The sequence below is a fragment of the Oryctolagus cuniculus genome, chromosome 12 (genome assembly GCF_051225735.1).
Source record: "Oryctolagus cuniculus isolate XC-2025 breed Fujian yellow rabbit chromosome 12, ASM5122573v1, whole genome shotgun sequence".
Lineage (NCBI taxonomy): Eukaryota > Metazoa > Chordata > Mammalia > Lagomorpha > Leporidae > Oryctolagus > Oryctolagus cuniculus.
This window is the reverse complement of record NC_142878.1, coordinates 56,409,073-56,433,783: the sequence shown is the minus strand read 5'-3', so window position 1 is coordinate 56,433,783 and position 24,711 is coordinate 56,409,073. Positions and strand designations below refer to the sequence as shown.

General features: G+C 44.3%; 1 protein-coding gene across 13 annotated transcripts in view; it reads left to right on the top strand.

The window, feature by feature from the left end:
- RYR3 (ryanodine receptor 3) overlaps window positions 1-24,711 on the top strand; it is a 582,715-nt gene that overhangs the window by 396,742 nt on the left and 161,262 nt on the right. For all 13 annotated transcript variants that reach the window (XR_016217200.1, XM_089309149.1, XM_070053265.2 and 10 more), the window contains 5 exon segments: window positions 7,786-8,059; window positions 10,116-10,230; window positions 11,749-11,878; window positions 12,990-13,093; window positions 20,405-20,540. Coding sequence is in view for 12 of the 13 variants with exons in the window: in XM_089309149.1 (XP_089165275.1) it covers window positions 7,786-8,059; window positions 10,116-10,230; window positions 11,749-11,878; window positions 12,990-13,093; window positions 20,405-20,540 (759 nt within the window). In the remaining variant the exon portion in view is untranslated.

Genomic DNA, 24,711 nt, shown 5'->3' with positions numbered 1-24,711 from the left:
GTGGCGATCTGTTCCAGAAATGTCAAGAATGTAGATAAAGGGGCCATTGGAAGAAAAATAAGAATGGAAGACGTTGGAGTTTCTCTTCTCTAATTCCTTGTGAACATATCTATTGTGACAGAGGTTGCACCCTCTTATGAATTGCCTTATCTCCTGAATGTCTTAGATCGTGTACACTTTTATCCATTACTGCACACTATTTTTGATTAAGTGCTTTGTGTGTCTTATGTAGCTTCCACCAAATAGGACTGTCATGGGTAACAATTTTGTCTTGAAATTATTTCATATAGAATACTTAACGACCTTAGGCACTTAATGGGTACTCAGAAAATACCAGTCAATTAAAAAGCTGATTTAGGAGAGACACCACTGTAGGTAACTCAACGACTCAGATGAGAACAGGCAGAAACCTTGACCCCAGGGCCAACCCTTCTGTCGTTGGCTGCTTTGGTTTTTAGTATTCCTGAGAGCAAAGCCACTGCAGAGGAGTTAGCTAATGCTGGGAGCAGAGAACTAAGTCCTTCTTGCCCTCTGTGCCCCGTGTACTGCCTGTGGAGCAGGCTTAACAAGGCTGTGCACCTAGCCCAGGCCCGGCCCCTCCCCAGCCCTGAAGATGACAGCTCTTAAACCCAAATTAAGGAAGAACCAGCGTTTGGAGTCCTTCAGGCCAGTAGGAAGTCCTCTGGTGATGAATGAATGGTGACTGAGGCCCTTGACTACCAGGATTCGATTTCCAAAGTAACGATTCTTGAATCTTCACCTTGTCCTGACATGAAGTGTCTCATTCTTAGACTCACATTCAACCTCCCACTCAGCCAGAAACAGAGAAAGCTTCCTAAGCTGCAGAGTTCTAGGTTCAGTTCTCAGTGACTTGACTGGAATCCCACAGCCTGGTGGGACAGGGTTCGTCACCACAGGAGGGAAGGCTTTGCTGCCTCGTCATGGCCTCACTGCAGCACAGGCCCTGTTACACAAAGGTCACTGGTTCTCAGACTGTCCATGCTTGGGACTCCTTTACACTCTTAACAATTACTGCTGACCCAATGAGACCTTGAGTTTATGTAGGTTTTATCTGTCATTGTTTGCTGAATTCGAAATTAAAACTAAGAACTTTATTTATTTATTTATTTATTTATTTTGACAGGCAGAGTGGACAGTGAGAGAGAGAGACAGAGAGAAAGATCTTCCTTTTGCAATTGGTTTACCCTCCAATGGCCGCCGCAGCCGGCGCACTGCGCTGATCCGATGGCAGGAGCCAGGTACTTATCCTGGTCTCCCATGGGGTGCAGGGCCCAAGCACCTGGGCCATCCTCCACTGCACTCCCTGGCCACAGCAGAGAGCTGGCCTGGAAGAGGGGCAACCGGGACAGACTCCGGCGCTCCAACTGGGACTAGAACCCGGTGTGCTGGCGCCGCAAGGCGGAGGATTAGCCTAGTGAGCCGCAGCGCTGGCTTAAAACTAAGAACTTTAAAAATATGTTTTAAAAACCCTATTACATGTTACTTAAAGAACACTTTTATGAAAAACAACTAAATCTTTCAAAACAAACAATAGAAGAATGATGGTTTTGCATTTTTGTATGTCTGACTTAAAGCAGGTAGATTTTTATATCTGGATTTTCTTTATTTTAAGATTTTTATTTATTTGAGAGGTAGAGTGAAAGAGAGAGGGAGAGACAGAGAAAGAGAAAGGTCTTCTGTCTGCTGGTTCACTCACCAAATGCCTGTAATGGCTGGACCTGGGCCAATCCAGAGCCAGGAGCCAAAGAGCTCCTTCCAGGTCTCCCATGCAGGTTCAGGGGCCCAAACAATTGGGCCAAATCTTTTACTGCTTTCCTTGGCCATAGCAGAGAGCTGGCTCAGAAGAAGAGCAGCCAGGACTAGAACCAGTGCCCATATGGGATGCCGGTGCCGCAGGCGGAGGTTAGCCCACTACACCACACTGCCAGCCCCTATATCTGCTTTCAAGCTAGGAAGAAAATTGACCTCAAACAGACATATAGTTGGAAGAGAGGGAATGGTTTCATAGCCTTTTCAGATAATTATATATATTCTTCTAAGACTACATATTATATAAAATTGTACAAGTAATAACTTCTCAAAAATTGGTTAGGATATAGAATTTGAAACCATATTAAAGAAGTTTTATACTTCATTACCTAAAACCCTTTCTTTTATCTTGCACATTAAACAGATCTTTTACCTATGAATATTTTTGTAACTGCCTGCATTGGTCATTGGGAAATTACTGATTCACTGAGTTGGGGAGAGTCTCCATATATTGATATATTTTATTATGAAATGATTTTTAAATCATTTGTTGAGGCTGGCATTGTGGTACAGCCTAAGCCACAGCTTGTGATGTCCAACATTCCCTATGGGTGCCAATTCCAATCCCAGCTGCTCCATTTCCAATCCAGCTCTCTGCTAATACACTTGAGAAAGCCACAAAAGATGCTTGAATCTCTGATCCCATGTGGGAGACCTGGTTGAAGATCCTAGTTCCTGGTTTCTGGCTTCAACCTGGCGCAGCCCTGGCCATGGCAGCCTTTGGGGGACTGAGCAAGCATATGGACAATCTCTCTCTCCCCCCTTCTTCCTCCCCCTCCCCCTCTCCCTCTCTCTCTCTCTCTCTCTCACACACACACACACACACATACAGTCGCCCTCTCCCCCCTCCTTCTCCCTCTGTAACTCTGCCTTCCAATTTCTTTTAACAATTAAAAAGAATTTTTAAAACACACTTGTTAATATCAACAATTTATTCAGAAAAAAAATCGATAAGTATTGAGAAATTGTCAACGCTCCCCTGGAAGATAAATGTTTCCCAAAATTCTAGTTTTCCACTTAAAAGCTCAAAACTTCATGCTTGGCAATAAATATTGCAAATATTGTCATTTTAAGTAAAAGGCTTTTTTTTTTTTTTTTTTTTTTTTTTTTTTTTTTTTTTTTGACAGGCAGAGTGGACAGTGAGAGAGAGAGACAGAGAGAAAGGTCTTCCTTTGCCGTTGGTTCACCCTCCAATGGCCGCCGCGGCCGGCGCGCTGCGGCCGGCGCACCGCGCTGATCCGATGGCAGGAGCCAGGAGCCAGGTGCTTTTCCTGGTCTCCCATGGGGTGCAGGGCCCAAGCACCTGGGCCATCCTCCACTGCACTCCCTGGCCACAGCAGAGGGCTGGCCTGGAAGAGGGGCAACCGGGACAGAATCCGGCGCCCCAACCGGGACTAGAACCCGGTGTGCCGGCGCCGCTAGGCGGAGGATTAGCCTAGTGAGCCGCGGCGCCGGCCATAAAAGGCTTATTTTTTTAAGAAAACATTTGTTATACAAGGCTGAATAACCATAAGTTTGTTGTTTCTTAAATAAATCTCATGAAGCAAGTGGCTAGTTTAGCTCACAACTCATTCGAACCAGACTCTCAAGAGGGACTGGTGTTGGTACAGAGTGGGTTAAGCCACTACTTACAATACCAGAATCCCATAGCAGAGTGCCAGTTTGAGTCTCCCACTGCTCCTCTACCTGCTGATATGCCTGGGAAGCCAACAGAAGATGGTCAAAGTATTTGGACCTCTGCTACACATGTGGGAGACCAGAATGAAGTTTTTGGCTCCGACTTCAACCTGACTCAGACCTGGCTATTGTGGTCGTCTGGGGAATGAAGCATCAGATGGAATATTCTCATTCTCTCTCTCTCTCTCTCTCTCTCTCTCTCTCTCTCTCTCTGTCTCTCTCTCTGTTTTTCTCTCTTTCTTTCTCTCTTTCTTTCTCTCTCTCTGTCTCTCTCCCTCCCTCCCTCCCTCCTTCCCTCTGCCTTTCAAATAGATCCTTAAAAAACAAAAACTGGCTGGCACCGCAGCTCACTAGGCTAATCCTCCACCTGGCGGCGCCGGCACACCGGGTTCTAGTCCCGGTTGGAGCGCCGGATTCTGTCCCGGTTGCCCCTCTTCCAGGCCAGCCCTCTGCTGTGGCCAGGGAGTGCAGTGGAGGATGGCCCAGGTGCTTGGGCCCTGCACCCCATGGGAGACCAGGAAAAGCACCTGGCTCCTGGCTCCTGCCATCGGATCAGCGCGGTGCGCCAGCCGCAGCGCGCCGGCCGCAGCAGCCATTGGAGGGTGAACCAACGGCAAAGGAAGACCTTTCTCTCTGTCTCTCTCTCTCACTGTCCACTCTGCCTGTTAAAAAAAAAAAAAAAAAAACTTACTGAACTTTGATGTGCTGTAGACATGTTTTATGTATAACTGCCATTCTGGCATGCATGATATTAAAGACGGGTAAACTCCAGCATATTATTGATACAATTAATCCTTTTTACTACTTCAGAGCAGTCTTCTGTGAAACTGATTATTTTTCTGTGTGTGTGTCAGTAAAGAACACAGTTAGGTGTTGTTCCAGCTTATGTCAAAGCACTAGTATTTTACCTACCATTGCTTATAAGCCATCAGTGCAACTGTCGATACAATGAAAATGGCAGATGACATCTCAGGATCCTTATGAAAATATATTTGGCCTTGTGAACTGCTAAAGGGTTTGGCTCCCTAAAGGTCTGAAAATCATATCTCTACAACAATGTTAGTATTGTTGATATTAAGAGTTAACCTTGATTAAGACTACAGTGTATACAGATCTGGTTATAAGGCATTATTTTAATTTTCAAATATACAAATATATAAAGAGCCTAACATGTTCTAGATGAAGTTTTTTTTTAAGATTTGTTTTCAAAGAGTTATACTCACTCCGGGGGCGGGGGGGCAGGGAGGAAGAGAGTGATCTTCCCTCGATTGGTTCATTCTCCAGATATTTGCAACGGCCAAGCCGAAGCCAGGAACCATAAACCTCTTCCAGATTTTCCATGTGGGTAACCAGAGCCCAGGTAGTTGAGCCATCTTTGGCTGCTTTTCCTAAGCCATTAGCAGGGAGCTGGATTGGAGTTGGAACAGCTGGGACACAAACTGGTGCCCATATGGGATGCTGGTGTTGCAGATGGTGGCTTTACCTGCTAGGCCACAAAGAAAGTATTCTTTATAACCTCTCTGCCCTGGTCCATTTTGTCTGCTCTGCTTTGCTGCTGGTTTGTTAGAACTAACTAAAATATGAGGAATCTGCAATAGTGTTGCTGCTGGGGTATAAAGCTTCATTTTCTAAGTCCTGGAAGTGTTTAGACTTTGAAAGATTCATTGATTTGACCCAGATTTGCCTGGTAGGGGCAGAGTACCCAGCATATGTCACACCTCAAAATACAGTGGTACTTCGCAGAGCTTTTGAGGTCTCGTCCTCCTCACCCACTTGGCCAGTTTTATTTCTTCTGATGATTATTGATTTTCTTCCCTGTTGGATCTTGGTCTCACATTTGAGAGCCTGTCCAACACAAACAGCCTTGAGTGCCAAGCTGTCTCCTGAGTGACACCTGCCCGTCCACAACTACTGATGCATCCTTTGCTGACAGGAGCTGGGCCACAGTTTTCAATTGTCCAGCTACGTGGTTTATCTCCTCTGTTTTCTCATACCTACCTTGAAGGAAGATCTGTATGGAGAACTGGGAAGAAGCGGGGAGCACTTCCTGCCTCATGCTTCAGGCAGCTTCCTTTCCCCTTTGTCCTACAGGGAGGGGTTTTGCTGCCTGTGTTCTTTTGATTTGGGTTTTTGAGTCGGCGGCATGGGACTAAAAGCTCACCCCACCCTGAACTACTTAGTTCAACCACGTAAGGGGAATGCTAGTGTTTGCTTGGCTTTGTTGGGGCTCTGTAAAATCCCCTGTTGAAAAGAGGGTGACCCTTGAGCTGATCTGGTCATTGCCTTTTGTGTGTGGCATGGACTGTGATGACGGTAACAGCTCTACAGAGAATTTGATTGTTGATGGTGAAAACTGTAATTCTTTCAAGCCAAAAGTATAGGCTTTAGAGGAAATTATGCTTACAGGACTAGAAAAACATGTCGGTCTAAGTGCCTTTATGTTTTTATCTTGGTTTCATTCTTACTATGAGTATTTATAAAGAGAAATGGAATTTTATATCTGAATACTAGGAAAACAGGTTTCCTAAGAAGAGCCAAGCTTAGCACATAAATAACATACACCCCACCCCTACCCCTACCTGGGTACAGAAGTTTTCTGACCAAACAGATGTTAATCAGCAATGCCTGCCCAGAGTGATCTCTTAGGAACATCTTTGAACTGTACTTCTTTGTGACTTCAGTATCCTCTCCAAGTTTTTCAGCTGTGTCTCCTGTCTGGCCCTAGAACACCCACAGGGTTGGTAGACACAGCAGCAAGGTAAATTAATCCTTTACATATAAATCTCTTTCACAGCTTTCGTGATTGTGTTCTAGTTCAGTATCCTTACGATGAGCCAAGAATGTGTGTGGCACAGACAACAGCCATGCACTGTGATGTGGGATAGGAAACTCCACTCTCAGGGCTACCAAACCAATCTTCATTCATCTCCAGCTCTTTTGCTGGTTTTCCTGTCATCATCTTCATACCCTTAGTTCTGCCTTTTTCTATTGGTCTTACGTAAGGATCTTAGTGCTGTCTGTACCTTGCAGGAATATGATAGGCAACACCAAAGTTGGATTCAATTAAAGTTTAGGAGCATCATTTCTTGCCTCTGTCATGGCATTTTCTGGAAGCGTATGTGGCAAGGGCCGGAGTGAGGGGGTGGATTGTGCCGTGCCCTCCCAGCCATCCCAGCAGTGTCCCTGTCCACTTTGTCCTTCTGCTCAAACCTGCCTCTTCCCTTGGATCATCTTTCCACACGAATGCCAATCAGCAACTGCAGGGGGTGAGGGTGGGTGTCAGTTAGTCCAACCTCTGATGATCCCATGACTGGTTCCGTGGTCTTTATTGTATAGCCAGTGGGATTTCTGTATGTCCAGCATGAACCTTGATCAGTTCTGATTTCAAGGTCATTGTGGTTTCTTTGTCTGGTTGCTTATAAAAGTGGTCAGTAATGCACCATCAGCTGGCTCCTGACAAAAATTCAAAGCAAACAAGTCAGATCCATGGGTGATGGTCAGATGTTCAATTGCAGATCTTTTATACTTCAGTCCATTTCTCTCCAACTCCCAATGTATTTTTATCTTTTTGAATCAGCGTTGGCTATTCTTGAATCAATGGCTTGGCATGTTCAGCTCATGGCAGGTACTTTAAAATACTTGGAAACAGAACTTAAGTAGAAAGATTGGGGCTTAACAGTGTTTTCCTCTAGAGCATTGGCAATGTCTCCCTTTACCAACCCAGAATCAAGTGTTGCCTCTGTGTCCCATGGCACTTAACATGTCCTGCCACTGAAATACTTACTGCATAGCACAAAGATAAAAGTGATTTATTATCAAATAAAGGTGTAAAGAACTGACTTGTGAGTTTCCAGCAGGCAAAGGCAGACTCTTATTTATTGTTCCACTTCCAACGTTGATTCAAACATTGTTTAATTAAAATAGAATATTTACCACTCTGAATTCATAATTGAGAAAGCCTTTTCTTGTCATGTGGCCGGCATATAAGGGTACTTTCAAAAGGTTCATAGAAAGTGGAGCCAAAAGATAAGATTTGTTGGTGCAAAAGATTTTGAAATCCATGCAGTTTTTCACATAATTGGCACTTCTACACAGCTTCCGAAGTACCCTCATATTTGTTCTTGATAATATATTCTCCTGTGTGTATCATATCCTACCTTAACATGAGAATTTTTTTAACCAACTGATGATGTGTCTTAAAGTTGAATGAAGTGGCTGAGGCACCAGCTGTCCCTGAGCCAGGACAGTACAGTACTGGTCCTCCTGTTGCTTTTCCAGCAACACTGAAGGAACTCATCTCACAGACAATGATCCGCTGGGCCCAGGAGGACCAGATCCAGGATGCAGAGCTGGTCCGAATGATGTTTAACCTCCTCCGGCGGCAGTACGACAGCATCGGGGAGCTGCTGCAGGCCCTGCGCAAGACCTACACCATCAGCCACGCCTCTGTGAGCGACACCATCAACCTGCTGGCTGCCCTGGGCCAGATCCGCTCCCTCCTGAGCGTCAGGATGGGCAGGGAGGAGGAGTTGCTCATGATCAATGGGCTGGGGTAGGTCCCTAACGGTAGTGTGCCATTCTCTCTAGAGTTTCAGTGGGAAGACTTGAAGCTCTTCTTGTGGGATCCTGATTGCATTCTTTGTGGGATTGCCTCCTTGCCAAATGAGTTACCTTGGTAACCTCAAAGACCAGGCTGCTTGCTACTTGTTACCAAAAGAAGTGTGGAGGAGTCTCAGAAAAAAGCAATTATTTAGTTTGAATCTTATGAAAATAGCCCCAGGGAAGCCATAAAAAATGCAGAGGAACAGGCAATGTGCTCAGCCTAAGACAGGAACAGTTTAAGCATTTGATCTTTTTACCAGAAACTTTCTAAGACTTCCCTATGAAAAACTACTACCTGATCCCATCCTCTTCTTAGGACTTGGAAACCATGTATTCACAAAAACTCATAGCCTTTTAGCTGTTAAAAAGATTTCCCTTATATATGTAGCACAGAATTTCCATTTTGCAGGTGAAAAAAAAAAAAAAAAAAAAAAAACAAAGTCTGATAAGGTTCATTGACCAGCCCACAGTTTCTCTTGATTAAAACCAAACTGGGAGCAAGCATTTCATGTAGCATTTAAACCACTGCTTGGGATTTCTGCATCCCATTTCAGATTGGCCGTGTTCAAGTCCCAGCTCCACTCCCAATTTGAGCTTCCTACTAATACCCTGGGATGCAGGAGGTAATAGCTGAAGTAGGATGCTAGCCACCCACCTGGGAGAGCCATGTTGAATTTCCAGCTCCTGGCTTCAGGTTGGCCCGGAACCAATTGTTGTGGGCATTTTGATAATGAACCAAGATATGGAAGATATTCTCATTCTCTCATATCTCTCTCTTTTTCTGTTGTTCAAACAAATAAAAGTAAATAATGAATCTCTTTCTTAAGAATTAGAACTACAATCTTCCTCCTACCAGCAAACAAAAGGAGCTTCACCATGGTCCAGGGAAAGCACTTTGAGGATCCTTGGGCAGGGAGGGGCAGGAGCTGTTTTTGTTCCCCAAATTTGTTTCCAAAGAGGACTCTTATAATAATCATGAAGAAACTTACATGGGAAGAGAGAAAGCTCCTGAATTCTCTCTCCACAGCCTCTGCAGTAGACTTAGTAGCTGTGCAAATTGTTTCTTGTAATTGAGTGTCCTGTAACCTTTGGAGAAGAGGAAATAGACAGGAACAGCAGAAAGTAGCTACCTAGTGAGGGTGCACATCCCAACTGACAGGCTGTTTGCATTTTTATTTTCCTGCAGTTTTATTATATGAATTTATATTGAGTGACTTAAAGACATAGTTGTTCTTACATGTTAGTGTCATTGAATTTTTAAAGATTTATTTGTCTGAACAGCAGCCTGACAGACAGATCTTCTGTCCCAAATGGCCACAACAGCCAGGGCAGAGCCAGGTCAAAATCAAGGACAAGGACATCCATCTGGGTTTCCCAGGTGGATGGCAAAGACAAAAATACGTGGTCCATATTCCCCTTCTTTCCCAAGCACATTAGCAGGGAGCTAGATCAGAAACAGAGTGTCTAGGACTCAAGCTGGCACTCCTCTGTGAGATACCAGCATCGCAAGCAGCAACTTAACCCACTGCACCATGACGTCAGCCCCTAGTGCCATCGATGTGTAAAGACTGGTGTCTAAAAACTTAATTGATAGCTAATATAAAACTTTCTTAGCAAAAGGGTATAGCCCTCTCATTAAGAAAACTGATGTATAAAAAGACATAGACATAAAGACAGAAGAAAAAAAAACCACAAAAATGCTGAGTATATAAACAGTCTGTTTCAAAAACTGTAACAAAATAACCAAGAGATAACTTTATATGTAATTAGAAAGAAATATTTCAAAGAGAAGAAGCAAGAACTTAGAAATATTTTGTGTGCCTTTATTTCTATCAGCTAAAAAGGCACTCCGCTTATATTCCAACTGACCTAGTGCCTTCTCATTATCTTTTCAGCCTGTCACTTTGACATTACTTCCCCCCAGTGTGTTTGTGTGTTCTCAACCCTGAATTTTCATAGCCTAGAACTAAGCAAGCACTGAAGCCCCTCTCTAACCTTTATCCTAGGGACATAATGAACAATAAGGTGTTTTACCAGCATCCCAACCTCATGAGAGTCCTTGGCATGCATGAGACAGTGATGGAGGTGATGGTGAATGTGTTGGGTACCGAGAAGTCTCAGGTAATACTGTAAGAACTCTGGCCGGGGCATGTGAGGGGACTTGTTCAGAGCCACGTGGCTGTGTCTGTCACCCAGTTCCTCATCCTGGGGAGAGGGAAGGGCAAGTTCGATGCTGGGAAGGAGCCAAGGGAGAGAATGAAGTTGCTGGATGGAGCCTGGCTTTAAAGTAAGGGGACTTCTGCGTCCATGCCGTTGGACCATCCAGCTGTTAAGTTCGCTCCCAAGGTGGAATAACCGGATTCCACCTGGGAACCTGGTGTGCTTTGTGCTGAGTCAGCAGAAAGCAGCTCTGAAGCAGGATAAGATCTGAATAATGGATCTGGCCGTGCACTGTTGGAGCTCCTGTTTCCTCTGTCAGCTGGGATCCCGAGTTTCCCTGCCAGCTTCCCAGCAAGGAGTCTGCTGTCAGGGGGAGCTCCTGTGTCCAACAAGAAAGGGGAGGGAATCAGAGACAACTGGGCATTTAGTTAGCTTTGCGGAAGTTCTCCATTAAAGTTAGATGGCTTCTGACCCAGGAGAAGTGGTATGGTTTCAAATGCCATATTTGAACACAGGGTGAGCATTCCAGAGTGCCAGAGTCCTAGGAATGGATGGTTTCTGGTGCATTTTCCCTGGAATTGGTGGGTGGAGTGTGAAGGCAGAACGAAAGTCAAGCTCGCATTCCTTCTCACTGTCTTCCATCCGATCTCTTGGGAAATTGAAATCCTTCCAGAACAGCTCCCAAGTAAACATCTGGATGCCTCCGTATGCAGGTGACTGAGCGCTTCAGAACTTAGAACATCTTCCATGATGCTAAACAAGAAAATTAAAGTTTTTCTTGAACCCTAAACAAAGTCAACACTGACATCTTGTATTGAGTATTGTAGAATCAAAAATAAGCTGTAGCCCAGCCTGGTGATGCCAATTACTGCATAAGCAAAGAAGCCAAGCATAATCAACATTAATGTAAGGTGGCATCTCCTTGATAAGTTGTCTAAATCAGATGGAAGTTACTAGAGAATCCCTACGGAGAGCAGTCATCAAGGACAGGAGTCGCTGGAGTAGAATTCACAGGGATGATGCTCTTTGGGTTTCCGTAACTACATGGGCCAGCCTTGACCCAGGGCACTCAGGATCTTGTGCACCAGTGGCTTATTCGTGATCACCTGTCTCCCTCTCTAGTATTCCCCTCAGGGTCTGTCCACCCCCTTCAGTGGAAACAGCCTTAGTCAGATGCAGGGTCGTGCAAATTTCATATGACTCCCAGTGATAACTAGGATTCTTGTTTGATGTCTGTCTTCCTTTGGAGGAAGGAACTCTAATTAGCTGTCAACATTTTGGGAAGCCTTGTTAGATGCCCTCCACTCTCTGCCCCTCTGTGGGTACGTCTGAGGGAAAGATGGCAGTAAGGAGAACATTCGTTTTCCAAACTGCTCACAACTCGCAATGACCTCCCCAACCTAAGACTCTGCTGTCAGACTTTTCAGAGAGGCCTCATGATAGATTGCTTTCTCTGATGCGTCCTACCTCTCCCTACAGATTGCTTTTCCAAAGATGGTTGCGAGCTGCTGCCGCTTCCTTTGCTATTTCTGTCGCATTAGCCGACAAAATCAGAAGGCCATGTTTGAGCATCTGAGTTACCTGCTGGAGAACAGCAGTGTTGGCCTAGGTACGTATGCCATGTTATAACTTCTCTATTGGGACTTGGGGCTTCTGCTGCCCCTACTGACCACTTCAAAGAGAAAAGGAGAGAAACCACATGTATGCTGTGGTATTTTTAAGTACAGAAGGGGGCCCTGCCCAATCTAAAAATAAGTGCAACAATGATACCATGCTCTCCCTCCTAAGTAGAGGAGTTGGTGCCAACCAGCATTGGTGACATATTTATGCTGGCCTGGTGGTACAATTTTCCTCATCTCTTTTGGGACCATTGGCTTATGGTTGATGAAATGCTGCCTTGGATTGACCATATATTCTGGAGACACAGTCTTCCAGGCCCACTCAGCCGACCATGCTAATAAGAGCAAGGTCATGAATCCAATCCCTTTCTGGCAGGCTGGCGTGCTTGTCCCATAAGCCAACCAGCAAGTGCCTTCCTTTGCTGCAAGGCAATCGGATCAGGAGCAACCAGGAATAAGCAGCATGACTATCGTCACAACTAGAAAAACAGCTGGATGCCTATGCTTCACTCACTGTTCTGGAAGTAAACCAAATGAACTTGTGGAAAGCACAAACACATGTACTTGAATTATTAAATGTTTATTTTATTCATCAGCTGCAAACTGATGCTACCAACCTTTTTGTAAACTTTCACCAGAAGATTTTAATTCTAGCCTAAGAGCCAAAGTAAGGAAAATCAAAGATAGCATTGGTGACCTAAAGTAACTTTAGGAGATAATGCTTTTTGAGGCTATTTTTAAGCTCTCAGTAGTGGCCCTTGGAGTTTCCAAGTCATTTGGGCTCAGCCAGTCAAGAGACAGCTATGATCTTTTGCATGATCACCAAATGGGGACCCCGCCCCCAGGAAGTTTTATATTAGGAAAACACTTGAAAATACACAGTCCTGTGTGCTGGTTTTCTAGTAGTCCATATTCACAATTGGTGATGAGTGTGAGGAGAAAGTGATACTGAAATTAGGCAACTGGTTCAGGCAGATGTGGACCAGGTTTCAATGTGTTTGCTGCCCTCTACTGTCCACTTCTCTGCACTGCAATCTCAGCCCAGCAACAGGTGGCCTCTCTGTCCCTGTCTCCCTCCTTTCTCCTCTGCTCCTTCCTCAGCCTCCCCGTCGATGAGAGGGTCCACCCCATTGGATGTGGCAGCCTCCTCCGTGATGGACAACAACGAGTTAGCACTGGGCTTAGAGGAACCGGACCTTGAGAAGGTAACTGGCCCTTGCGGAAGCAACGCTTCTCCTTTCTCCAGTGAGCCAAGCCAAGGACAGAGCAAAGTCTGAATTTCCACAGAGCATCTTCATCTTGGTGGGCTTGTGATGAGCATGTGGGGGACTGAGTCACATGCAGCAGCACAGTAGTTAGGAGCAGGGGACCTCCTGTGGCAGGGTCAGCCCATTGGTACACAGGAATATGTGGACACTAATGACCTTTGTATGTGGAGACGCAGCCTCAGTGGTCTACAAAGATCACCCAATACCTGTAGTTCCTAATAAACTCCTATCATCTGACTCACAAGTTTACATATGAAGGGAATGCATGACGGGAAATTGAGAAGGGGATCAGGAAAGGCACTTAGAGAAGTGATGGCCGGCGCCGTGGCTCAATAGGCTAATCCTCCACCTAGCGGTGCCAGCACACCGGGTTCTAGTCCCGGTCGGGGCGCCGGATTTTGTCCCGGTTGCCCCCCTTCCAGGCCAGCTCTCTGCTATGGCCCGGGAATGCAGTGGAGGATGGCCCAGGTCCTTGGGCCCTGCACCCCATGGGAGACCAGGAGAAGCACCTGGCTCCTGCCTTCGGATCAGCGCAGTGCGCCGGCCGCAGCGCACCAGCCGCAGCAGCCATTAGAGGGTGAACCAATGGCAAAAGGAAGACCTTTCTCTCTGTCTCTCTCTCTCACTGTCCACTCTGCCGGTAAAAAGAAAAGAAAAGAAAAGAAAAGAAAAGAAAAGAAAAGAAAAGAAAAGAAAAGAAAAGAAAAGAAAAGAAAAGAAAAGAAAAAAAAGGAGTGATAACCAGAGAGCGGGTAGAAGCTAACAGGCTGCATTGTGGGAAAGTGTGCCAGGACTTGCAGAGGAGAGCCGTTGTGTGCTGGGAAACCAGTGTTGAGTGTGATTACAGAACAGCCTTCCTGGGACAATGGTGGGAAGGGAGGCAGGGACAGTATGGAATGGCATTTATGCCAACAATACTAGTAAGAAAGGACATTCAGAATCGCTATGTGTCAGGTCCCACATGGACTGCTTCCTTAAGATCAAGCTTCTTTTTTATTGTGTGCCAGTTACAGCAGGAGAAATAGAGGCATGGAGAGATCAGGTACTGTCCTCAGTGTCATGGGGTTAGTGAGTAGCAGATCCAGGAACCAAGAGTTTGGTTCCAGAGGCCATGCTGGTAGCCGATATAACAAAGGGCATCCTTGGAAAGCCAAGAGCTGTGGGAACCACTGGAGGGCTTCAGGCAGGGGAGCAGCAGAGCATGATTTGTGTTTTAGAACACACACCCTGGTTTCAGTAAGAACTCATTGGCACAGACACAACACAGTTGAGGCAAGAGGAACAGTTACGAGATTTCTGCAGTACTCCAAGCACAAGGTAATGCTGGTTGCTGCTGATACTGGCATAGTGGATGTGAAAAGTGCTTAACAAGGGACCTGCAAGAGCGAAAATAAGTCATTGGTCAGATTTGTGTCAGTTTCTCCTCTAAGGGACGTTGGAGGTAGGGCAAGTTCCAGGAGGCAGGTGATGAACTTGCTTTTGGTTGTATGGAGGTTGAGGTGCTCTGAGGCTCCCAGAGCTGATGCATAATCCTAGAGCATTCTGAGCTGCAAACAGCACCCAGCAGGTGGGTGAGGCCCTAGGAACAGATGAGATCACGCCGGGGCAGCGGAGACCAAGAAGAGAAGCTTGGCCAGGCCAGGGCCCTGAGAACTAGTAGCACTTACTGAAGTCACAGAAGAGAAAGCACCCATGAAAAAATCAAGAAGTGTTTACACAGCTTACTTCTGGTGGGAGGAGCTTATAAAAATTAGAACAGTAGCTGGAGAAAGAGGCATGAGGAAATCCATGAGAGGAAAAATTATGCGTGTGTATGCATACACATGCATTAGGATATTCCAAAAAGTTCCTGGGAAGTGGAATTAAAAGAAAAACTTGTTTTGATGCAAAAAAAAAAAAGAAGAAGAAGAAGAAGAAATCCACACATACAAGCAATCTTCAAAAAATTTATGGGAAAATGTGTATTAGGAAAAACAATGCATGAATTTCAATTTGGGGGCACCTGAATAAACTTAATTCCATTTTCCATGAAGTTTTTGAAATTCTATCAAACAATTTCCTTCTAAATATTGAAGGTGGGAAGACTCACAGAAGACTGTTTGAAGAACGAGAGGAAGAAGAATGTGCATCTCTCGACTGGGTGATTACACAGAGACAGTCTTCATCTAGCTGAGGTTGCCACTCAGTTAATGTAGATAGTGTTGCCACTCACGAGGGTTCTGCTGGTTCAGGCCTTGGCCGGGGTCCTAGCCAAGATGAGAAGATAATTACCCCCTGTTAATTTTCTGAAGTTCTTGAGTTAGTAATTACCGAGGGCCCACCATGAACCAGAAGAATAAAATGCAGGTGTTAACACAGCTTACTTCTTTTTGGGAGGAGCCTATATTGTAGTTGGGGGGTATGTTTATTTGATGGGGTGACTACAACAATAGAAACTTTTTTTTCCCCAATTCCAGAGGTTAAGCCCAAGATCAAGGTTTGGTTTCTTCTGAGGCCCCCTCCTTGATTGGCAGATGGCCACCTTCTCTGTGTCCTCACGAGGTCCTTCTTCTCTGGGCAAGCGTCCCTCATGTGTCCAAATGTCCTCCTCTTGGGAGGACACCACCTTAACCGCCTAAGTTTAACTTGAACACCTCTTTAAAGGCCTCATCTGTAAATATGGTAGCATTCGGAGGCACTAGAGGGTTAGGGTTTTATATACAGGAAATTTGCAGGGACACAATTCAGTCCAGAACAGAGGAGTTTGTCTCTGAGTTGATTGTTTTATTTTGTACTTCAGGTTTTTTTCAATATCAAAGAGATGCTTTTAAATGACAACAGTTTTGAGAGGACAAAAATAAATAAAGACATTTTTATTTTGTCAGGTTCAATAAACATTGCTTTTGGACCTCATTGAGTCTCTAATAAACCAGTTATTTAACAGTAGAAATCAGAGAAAGAATCTATTTACTGAGCATGTCAAACATATTTATCAAACAACATAGTATAATAAAGCAATAATACCACTTTTTAAGTTTTTGTTAAGAGATATTCCACTCCAAAGAAACTAAAAGTTGACTTTAATAGGCTTAATGGCTGCAAGGAGAATAAGAAAAAATGATCAGAGAGAAATTGAGAAGTAGCTCCTGTAGACCTCCCAGTCCTGTGTTGAAGGGACAACCACCTGCCCTCTGTACAAACATACGAAGATCCAAACGCCATGCTACCCACTGCTGCCTTGGGTGGTAGCTGTTCCATAAATGCTGTGTCTGCTCCCGATCTCTACTTCTACTGGGACAGAACTCAGTGAAATTTTTTTTTTTTTTTTGACAGGCAGAGTGGACAGTGAGAGAGAGAGACAGAGAGAAAGGTCTTCCTTTTGCCGTTGGTTCACCCTCTAATGGCCGCCATGACCGGTGCACTGCGGCCGGCGCACCGCGCTGATCCGATGGCAGGAGCCAGGAGCCAGGTGCTTTTCCTGGTCTCCCATGGGGTGCAGGGCCCAAGCACCTGGGCCATCCTCCACTGCACTCCCTGGCCACAGCAGAGAGCTGTGCATTTAATATTTATTGAGCATTTAATATTTATTGAGCCTGGAAGAGGGGCAACCGGGACAGAATCTGGCGCCCTGACCGGGACTAGAACCCGGTGTGCTGGCGCCACTAGGAGGAGGATTAGCCTAGTGAGCCGCGGCGCCGGCTAGAACTCAGTGAAATTTAAACTGCATTAAATCACTCAGTATTTTAGGTGATGAGATGATAACCAATACCTGGTGAAAAGCAGCCAACGGTTCTCCTCTGAGAAGCTGGTGCACAGGGGTTTGAACTCATTTCTCAGCTTCAGTTCGTCATTAGAAGTGATGCTGCTGGACAAAGACTCTGAGCTTCCCTAGACAGCTCAGGAAGTGATGGGTAGAGGCTAGCCTGCCAGGAGATGATAGGAATGGGTGCTCAGGAAATCAGGAAAAGGGCCTGAGGTTTGCTACCCCCCTTTGTAAGTGGCTGGAATGGCTCAGCGCAGTGCCACAGACTGTTAATACCAATGTCAGAAAACTACCCAAGTTTAGGTTGCAGGACAGAAAAGCAAAGGATTGGTAAGTACTGGAGCTCCTCCCTTCTGTTTATAGCAACAGAAATTGGATGTATTTGAATTGAGCAATAACCCCAACAGACACACATGCATATTTTAGTGGCCCATAAAATGTCCAGATCTGTAGCTCAGAAAACTTTGCCTAATCCTGGCCCCCGTTGACATTTCCCTGAAATTTTTAAGATAAAATCAAATGTGAGCTCCAACCAGAATAATATCCTTACTGGTTTCAGATGGAAGAAAATATGATGATAGATTCTTACTGAGTTTTGCTTTAGATTTATTCTTCTTGCAAAATAACTTTGAGTATTAGGCATCAGCAAACACAGGATTCATTTAATATTTATTGAGCACCTACCACGTGCTAGGCTCTGGGGATTAAAAAATGAGAAAGATACCAGATCTGACTTGGAGGATTTGCAGAAAAATCAAGTCTCCTCTTCCCCTCATGCAGGTAAAATATCTAAGGCGAATGAAAATGACAACCATGTTTGTTTTTTGTTTGTTTGTTTGTTTGTTTGACAGGCAGAGTGGACAGTGAGAGAGACAGAGACAGAGAGAAAGGTCTTCCTTTGCCAATGGTTCACCCTCCAATGGCCGCCGCGGCCGGCGCACCACGCTGATCCGATGGCAGGAGCCAGGTACTTCTCCTGGTCTCCCATGGGGTGCAGGGCCCAAGGACTTGGGCCATCCTCCACTGTACTCCCTGGCCACAGCAGAGAGCTGGCCTGGAAGAGGGGCAACCAGGACAGAATCCAGCGCCCCGACTGGGACTAGAACCCGGTGTGCTGGCACCGCAAGGCGGAGGATTAGCCTAGTGAGCCGCGGCGCCGGCCTGACAACCATGTTTTAATCAAAGGTTTATTTGCCAGGCATTTTCCCTGATACCTGCTGAAAAGTAAGCACAATCTAAAATCTTTGCGATCTCAGGCTCAGGGGTGGGCATTGGCACTGGTAGGTTAAGACACCACTTGGGATACCTGCATCTCATATCAAAATGCCTGAGATCAAGACTTGCCTATGCTTTCAAGCCAGCTTCCTATTGATGTATTTGGGAGGCAGCACATGATAGCCAGTGTAGTTTGGTTCCTGTCACAAACATGGGAGACCCACATAGAACACCTGGATCCTGGCTTTGGCTTGGCCCAGGCCCAGTTTTTGAGGGCATTTGGGGTATGAACCAGCAAATGGAAGATCTCAACCTCTCCCTCCCCTTCCCTCTCACTGTCTTTATAATAAATCAAATATTTTTTAAAGAGTACTCCAGACTGAGCTATTGTGATAAATGTCTTATAACCTGGCAGCAGAGAGAGCATTGCCAATCCCAGTTTTCAATGGACCATTGCCACTTCACTCTCTGGGCTTTTGGCTCTGAACAACTGGTGTCAATCCCAGCTTAAGTAAGGTATCCCGATTACTCAGAGCCCACCACTCGGTGAGTAACCATTTTGGCCTTGCAACGCCATGACCAAAAAGAACATGTCCCCTAATGGTTTCTTATCTTCCCACCACAATCTCTCTCCAGGTAGACCCTAGTTAGGCTCCTTTATTAAGACTTTTATTTATTCATTTTATTTACATGAAAGAGACATAGACCTCTCATCTACTTATTTGCTTCTCAGATACCTGCAGGAGCTCAGAACTCCATCTGGGTCTTTCAGGTGCATGGGCGGGACCCAGCTACTTGAGCCATCATGTTAACAGGAAGGTAGAATCGGGAGCAGGAGACGGGACTTGAGACCACGCACTCCGACGTGGAATGCAAGCTTTCCCAGCAGCGTCCTAGTCGCTGCCCCAAATGCCTACCACACAGGTTCATTTGTAAATGGCAGCTCCCTTTGGCCAGAATCGGAAAAGCCTGCTGGCAGGTGTATTACTATATGACAATATAATCAATCTTATTGATTACTTGGAAACACAAAAGGATTCAAGGTTCTAGTCACAAATCTTCTGAAATATTTATGTATTTAAAGTCTTGGGTTCTGTATAGTTTCTAGGAAAACAGAAGCCCTTCAGTTCCCAGAATTTCACAGGTCTTATAATCTCAAAGCACTTGGATACTTAGTTTTGATTTTAATATATGTGCATGGCTTATTTTAAATTGTTTTCCAATTTTTATTACGATAACATACACATAAAATTTACTGTCTTTTTAAGTATACAGTTCAGTGGTATTGCTTTCTTTTCTTTTTTAAAATATTTATTTATTTATTTGAAAGTCAGAGTTATACAGAGAGGAGAGCCAGAGAGAGAAGCCTTCCATCCGATGGTTCACTTCTCAATTGGCCACAACAGCCAGAGCTGTGCCGATCCGAAGCCAGGAGCCAGCAACTTCTCCCAGGTCTCCCATGCGGGTGCAGGGGCCCAAAGACTTGGGCCATCTTCTTCTTTCCCAGGCCATAGCAGAGAGGTGGATCGCGAGAGGAGAGCCAGGACTAGAACCAGTGCCCAAATGGGATGCCGGTGCTTCAGGCCAGGACGTTAACCTGCTGCGCCATAGTGCCAGCCCCAAGTGTTATTACTTTCATAAATGTTGTGCAACCATCACATCATCCATTTCCATAACTCTTTTCATCTTGTAACCCTGAAGGTCTATACTATTTAACAATAACTCCCCATTTCTCCCTATGCCTTAGTCCCTCATAACCACCATTCTACTTCTTGGATTTATGGTTTTGACTGTGTTGCCTACCTCATATAGGTGGAAGCATGCAGTATTTGTCCTTTTGTGACTGGTTTATTCCACTTAGCATATGTTTTCAAGTTTATCCCATGCAGCATGTGTTAAAATTCCCTTCCTTTTTAAGACTGAATAATATCCCACCATATGTACATGCTCATTTTGCTATTCCATTCATCCATCAAGAAACATGTTGCCAATTGTTAACAAACCTTCTCTGAATATGAAATTTGCAAATATCTCTTTGAGATTCTGCTTTTTAATTATTTGGGGTATATATCCAGAAGTGGAATTTCTGGCTCATATGGTAGTTTTATTTTTAATTTTTTGAGGCCCACCATACTATCTTCTCTGGCAGCTGAATCATTTTACATTGCTATCAACAACACACAAAGGCTTCGACTTCTCTGCACCCTTGCCAGTGCTTGTTATGTCCTGGGATTTTTTTCATAGTGGCCATCATAATGTGAGAGTGGACACACTTTTACTCTTCTTGGCAGGTGGTGACCTACTTGGCAGGCTGTGGCCTACAGAGCTGTCCCATGCTACTTGCCAAAGGATACCCTGATGTTGGCTGGAACCCTATTGAAGGGGAGCGCTACCTGTCCTTCCTGAGGTTTGCCGTCTTCGTGAACAGTGAGTCCCCTGTTCTCCATGCCTTTCAGACCCAAGGTGGCACAATCATACATCAATACAATGAAAAGGGGACGCTTTCCTTTGTTTCTTATCCATGAATTTGACAGACTCTGCAGGTGATTGGTGGCTGGCAATCGAAATCTTGGAGAGAATCAGGCCAACCAAGGATCAAGAGTAGAGTCTAGTAGAATACTTAATTCTGATCCTATAGCAGCAAGACACTTGCTGTATGAGCTCGGCCTTGGCAGCTCTCTGTACCTCTTCTCAGTAAAAGAGGGACTTTATTAGTATAGGCATCCTACCCAGAGCTAAATGTACATGTGCCTCCAAATAGATTCTTGGACTATATTGTATGAATGAATGGATGGACAGATAAATAAATGGGTTAATAAAACCAGGAATAACTGAATAGGTATAAAAGGTTACTGAAATTCCAGGAAAAAAATAATTGCTACAGCAACCTGAGCTATTCTTCCTCTTACTACAAGTTACTCTACATTTATAGTGAATTTCAACCCTACCAAAATAGTTGCACCAAAATAATGTGCTGAATATTGTATAAAATAAGTAAGCAGTTTCTTCAAAAATATACCTTGCCTACCAGTATTTTGTTATAATACTAATTTACTTGCATTTACATTAATATTACAGTCTCTCACTTTGGAGATCCAGGTAGCAAAACCAACTCAACTGGTTAAATAAAAACAAAGAGAATTGCAGCTAGGATGCAATCCTGTTAATTCTTCTAAGTATGAGAATTTATCTCGTAGTACATTGACATGATGTGGTCATTGTCTCCCCCTGTGGTCTACTTACTGTTTCCCTCCACGCCAACCCTACCCGTTTTGTTTCCTGCTATCCTGTATTGCTAAAACATCAGTGATTTCTATTCTCCTGGGGTTTCCCCCTGTCCTTGCTGGATTGCAGACCTGAGTTATCTGGTTTGTGCTTCTGGCTCCCAGCCAGCCAGTTTCCTAATCTACTCTTGTTTCTGTGTTTTCTTTGCTGCACCTTCCTATCTGATTAAAACCAGCTTTGTTGAACTCCATTTTCTTCTCTGGAGGCCAGTTTTAGAGTCTTTTTGACTTCCTATCCAAGTGATTACTTGTCCAGAATTAATGTAGTTCCTGTGGTGGTAAAGAGAGGGTTTTGTAGAGTAGGTACTAAGAATTCATACAGATCTAGATCAAAGCAGGATCAATTTATTCATCTCGGCCACCTTCCCATTAAAGATCCAGCTCTGTAGGAGTCATTTAGTAGGATTGTCCATATGGGTTATGAAAGTGAAGGGATCTTTGCCCCTATCTTTACTGCCCAAATTCCAACACTTGCTTTTAATGGTTAGATGCAACCATGTTGACCTAAACTGTAAACCAAAATATTTGGTCTGCCCCTTATACTTTTTTTAGCATTCCTTAAATGTTTACATTTCATTTATTTGAAAGAGTTAGAGGCAGAAAGAACTAGATCCCATCTGTTCCTCAAATGCTTGCCATGACTAGGGCTGTGAAGTCGATCTAGGTCTCCACAAGAGAAGGAGGAACCCAGTCACGTGAGCCATCACTGACTGCTGCTTTCCAGGGTGTGAATTAGTAGAAAGCTAGAGTCAGGAGTTGGGCCTAAGAATTAAATCCATACATTCTGCTGCAGAACTTGGGGGTCTCAACTGGATCTTAACTGCTAGGCCAAATGCCTGCCCCTAACATTCTTTTCTTTATTTAAATGTTTGTTTTTCTGAAAGGCAGAAAAACAAGGAGAGGGGGAGAGACAGAGGGGCGGAGGATGGTGGATTGCCTTCTTTCTACTGGTTCACTCGCCAAGTGGCTGCAACAGCCAGGGCTTTGCCAGGTCAAAACCAAGAGCCCAGAACTCCATCAGGGTCTCACACATGGATTACAGGAGCTCAAGCACATGTATCATCTTGCACTGCTTTCCCAGCTGTATTAGCAAGAAGTAGGATCAAAAGTATAGCATATAAGACTTGAACTGGCACTCTGATATGGGATGCTGGCATTGCAAGTTTAACCCATTGCACTACAATGACAGCCACCCATACAGATTATTTATGGTGCAGTTTCATAATGCAATAAGCTCTAGAAAATTGGTCTCTTATAGGAAGATATGTGCATTTTAATTTGGTGTTTATTGTGTCTGTATAACATAAAGGCAACATTTGGTTTTGGCAAAGGATGTCAGCTTCTGCTTTCAAAGAATTTGTGGCCTTTTTAAGAGAGTAGACGTGGACAGAGATCACAGTAACAAAAGCAAGTGGAGTAAGGCAGGGAGAGAACACTGAGGGCTTCAAAAGGGAAACTCATGTTCTGTCGAGATGACTATGCAAGACCTCATGGAGGAGGCAATGTGAGAGGTGAGCTTTGAAGAGTTGGGTTTACAGATGGACACAGGGGAGGTGATCCAGCCAGGGACCAGCATGTACAGTGGCCTAAGGGCTAAAGCATTCTGGGCTCAGGAAATGAAATGATCTCTCAGTCTGGAGGGTAAATACCTGGATGGCAGTGGTAAAAGACGTGATGTTTTAGAGGTCGATGGCTATAATGGGGAGAACTTAAAGGCCAAACTGAAAAGATTAGTATTGGTTCAGTATGTAAAGAACTGGAAAACCTCTAACAAAATGATACGATTATGGGTATCACTGAGGGGTTCTGTGCACAGATTGGAATGAATTGAAATAGGATAGTAGGGACGGATGGGAGAAAATAAATACAAAAGAAGGTTTAGAGACAGAATTTACTGGAATGGATGGTTGTGGTGGTGGTGCTGCTGCTACTGCTGTTACTGCTATGGTTACTGTTACTGCTGATGGTAATGACTGAACCTAAGTTTGTTGAGAGAAAAGGAACAGAAGTCACATTCTAACTTAACGAGTATCAGATGGAGAAAGGTTTTGGGATGCAAGATAAGCTTAGTCATTAGTAATTTTACAGTATGTAACATCCAAATGGATATGCCCCTATTTGGTTTTTTTATTTTGTTGAGTTTTTTTGATTGGCATATTTATATTTTTTATTATCTTTTAAGGAATACAAGTTTCGTGTGTACAACTTTAGGAAAATAGTTATTCTTCCCACCATACCTGCCCTCCTACTCACACTCTCACCCCAACTCCTCCTCCCTCTCCCCTTCCCAGTACCATTCTCCATTAAGATTCATTTTTAAGTGGAAGTTCTCTCCTCCCTTCAGAGAAAGATACCTCCATCTTTGATGACCCGTTCTTTCCACTGGGATCTCACTCACAGAGATCTTTCATTTAGTTTTTTTTTTTTCCCAGAGTGTCTTGGCTTTCCATGCCTGAAATAGTCTCATGGGCTTTTCAGCCAGATCTGCATGCCTTAAGGGCTGATTCTGAGGCCAGAGTGCTGTTTAGGACATCTGCCATTCTATGGGTCTGCTGTGTATCTCACTTCCCATGTTGGATCATTCTCTCCCTTTTTTATTCTATCAGAGAGTATTTGCAGACACTATTCTTGTTCATTTGATCCCTTTGGTTCTTAGTCCTATCATTATGATCAATTGTGAACAGAAATTGATCACTGGGACTAGTGAGATGGCATTGGTACATGCCACCTTGATGGGATTGAATTGGAATCCCCTGGTATGTTTCTAACTCTACTGTTTGAGGTATATAAAGAGAATTGAAAATGAATCTTGATGTGAATGGAAGGGGAGAGGGAGTGGGAAAGGGGAGGGTTGCGGGTGGGAGGGACGTTATGGTGGGGAAGCCATTGTAATCCATAAGCTGTACTTTGGAAATTTATATTCATTAAATAAAAGTTTAAAAAAATTTACCACAAAAAAAGATTCATTTTTAATTAACTTTGTACAAAGACCAACTGTATACTAAGTATAAGATTTCCACTATTTGTACACACACCCACACATAAAAAACACTGTTTGAGAACAAGTATCACAGTTAACTCTCATAATACAACTCATTAAGGACAGAGGTCCTCCATGGGGAGTTAGTGCACAGTGACTCCTATTGTTAATTTACCAGTTAACACTCATGTGTGATGTCAGTGATCACCCAAGGCTCTTGACATGAGCTGCCTATGCTATGGAAGCCTTTTGGGTCCACAAACTCCATCAGTATTTAGACAAGGCCATAAGCAAAGTAGAAGTCCTCTCCTCCCTTTAGAGAAAAGTACCTTCT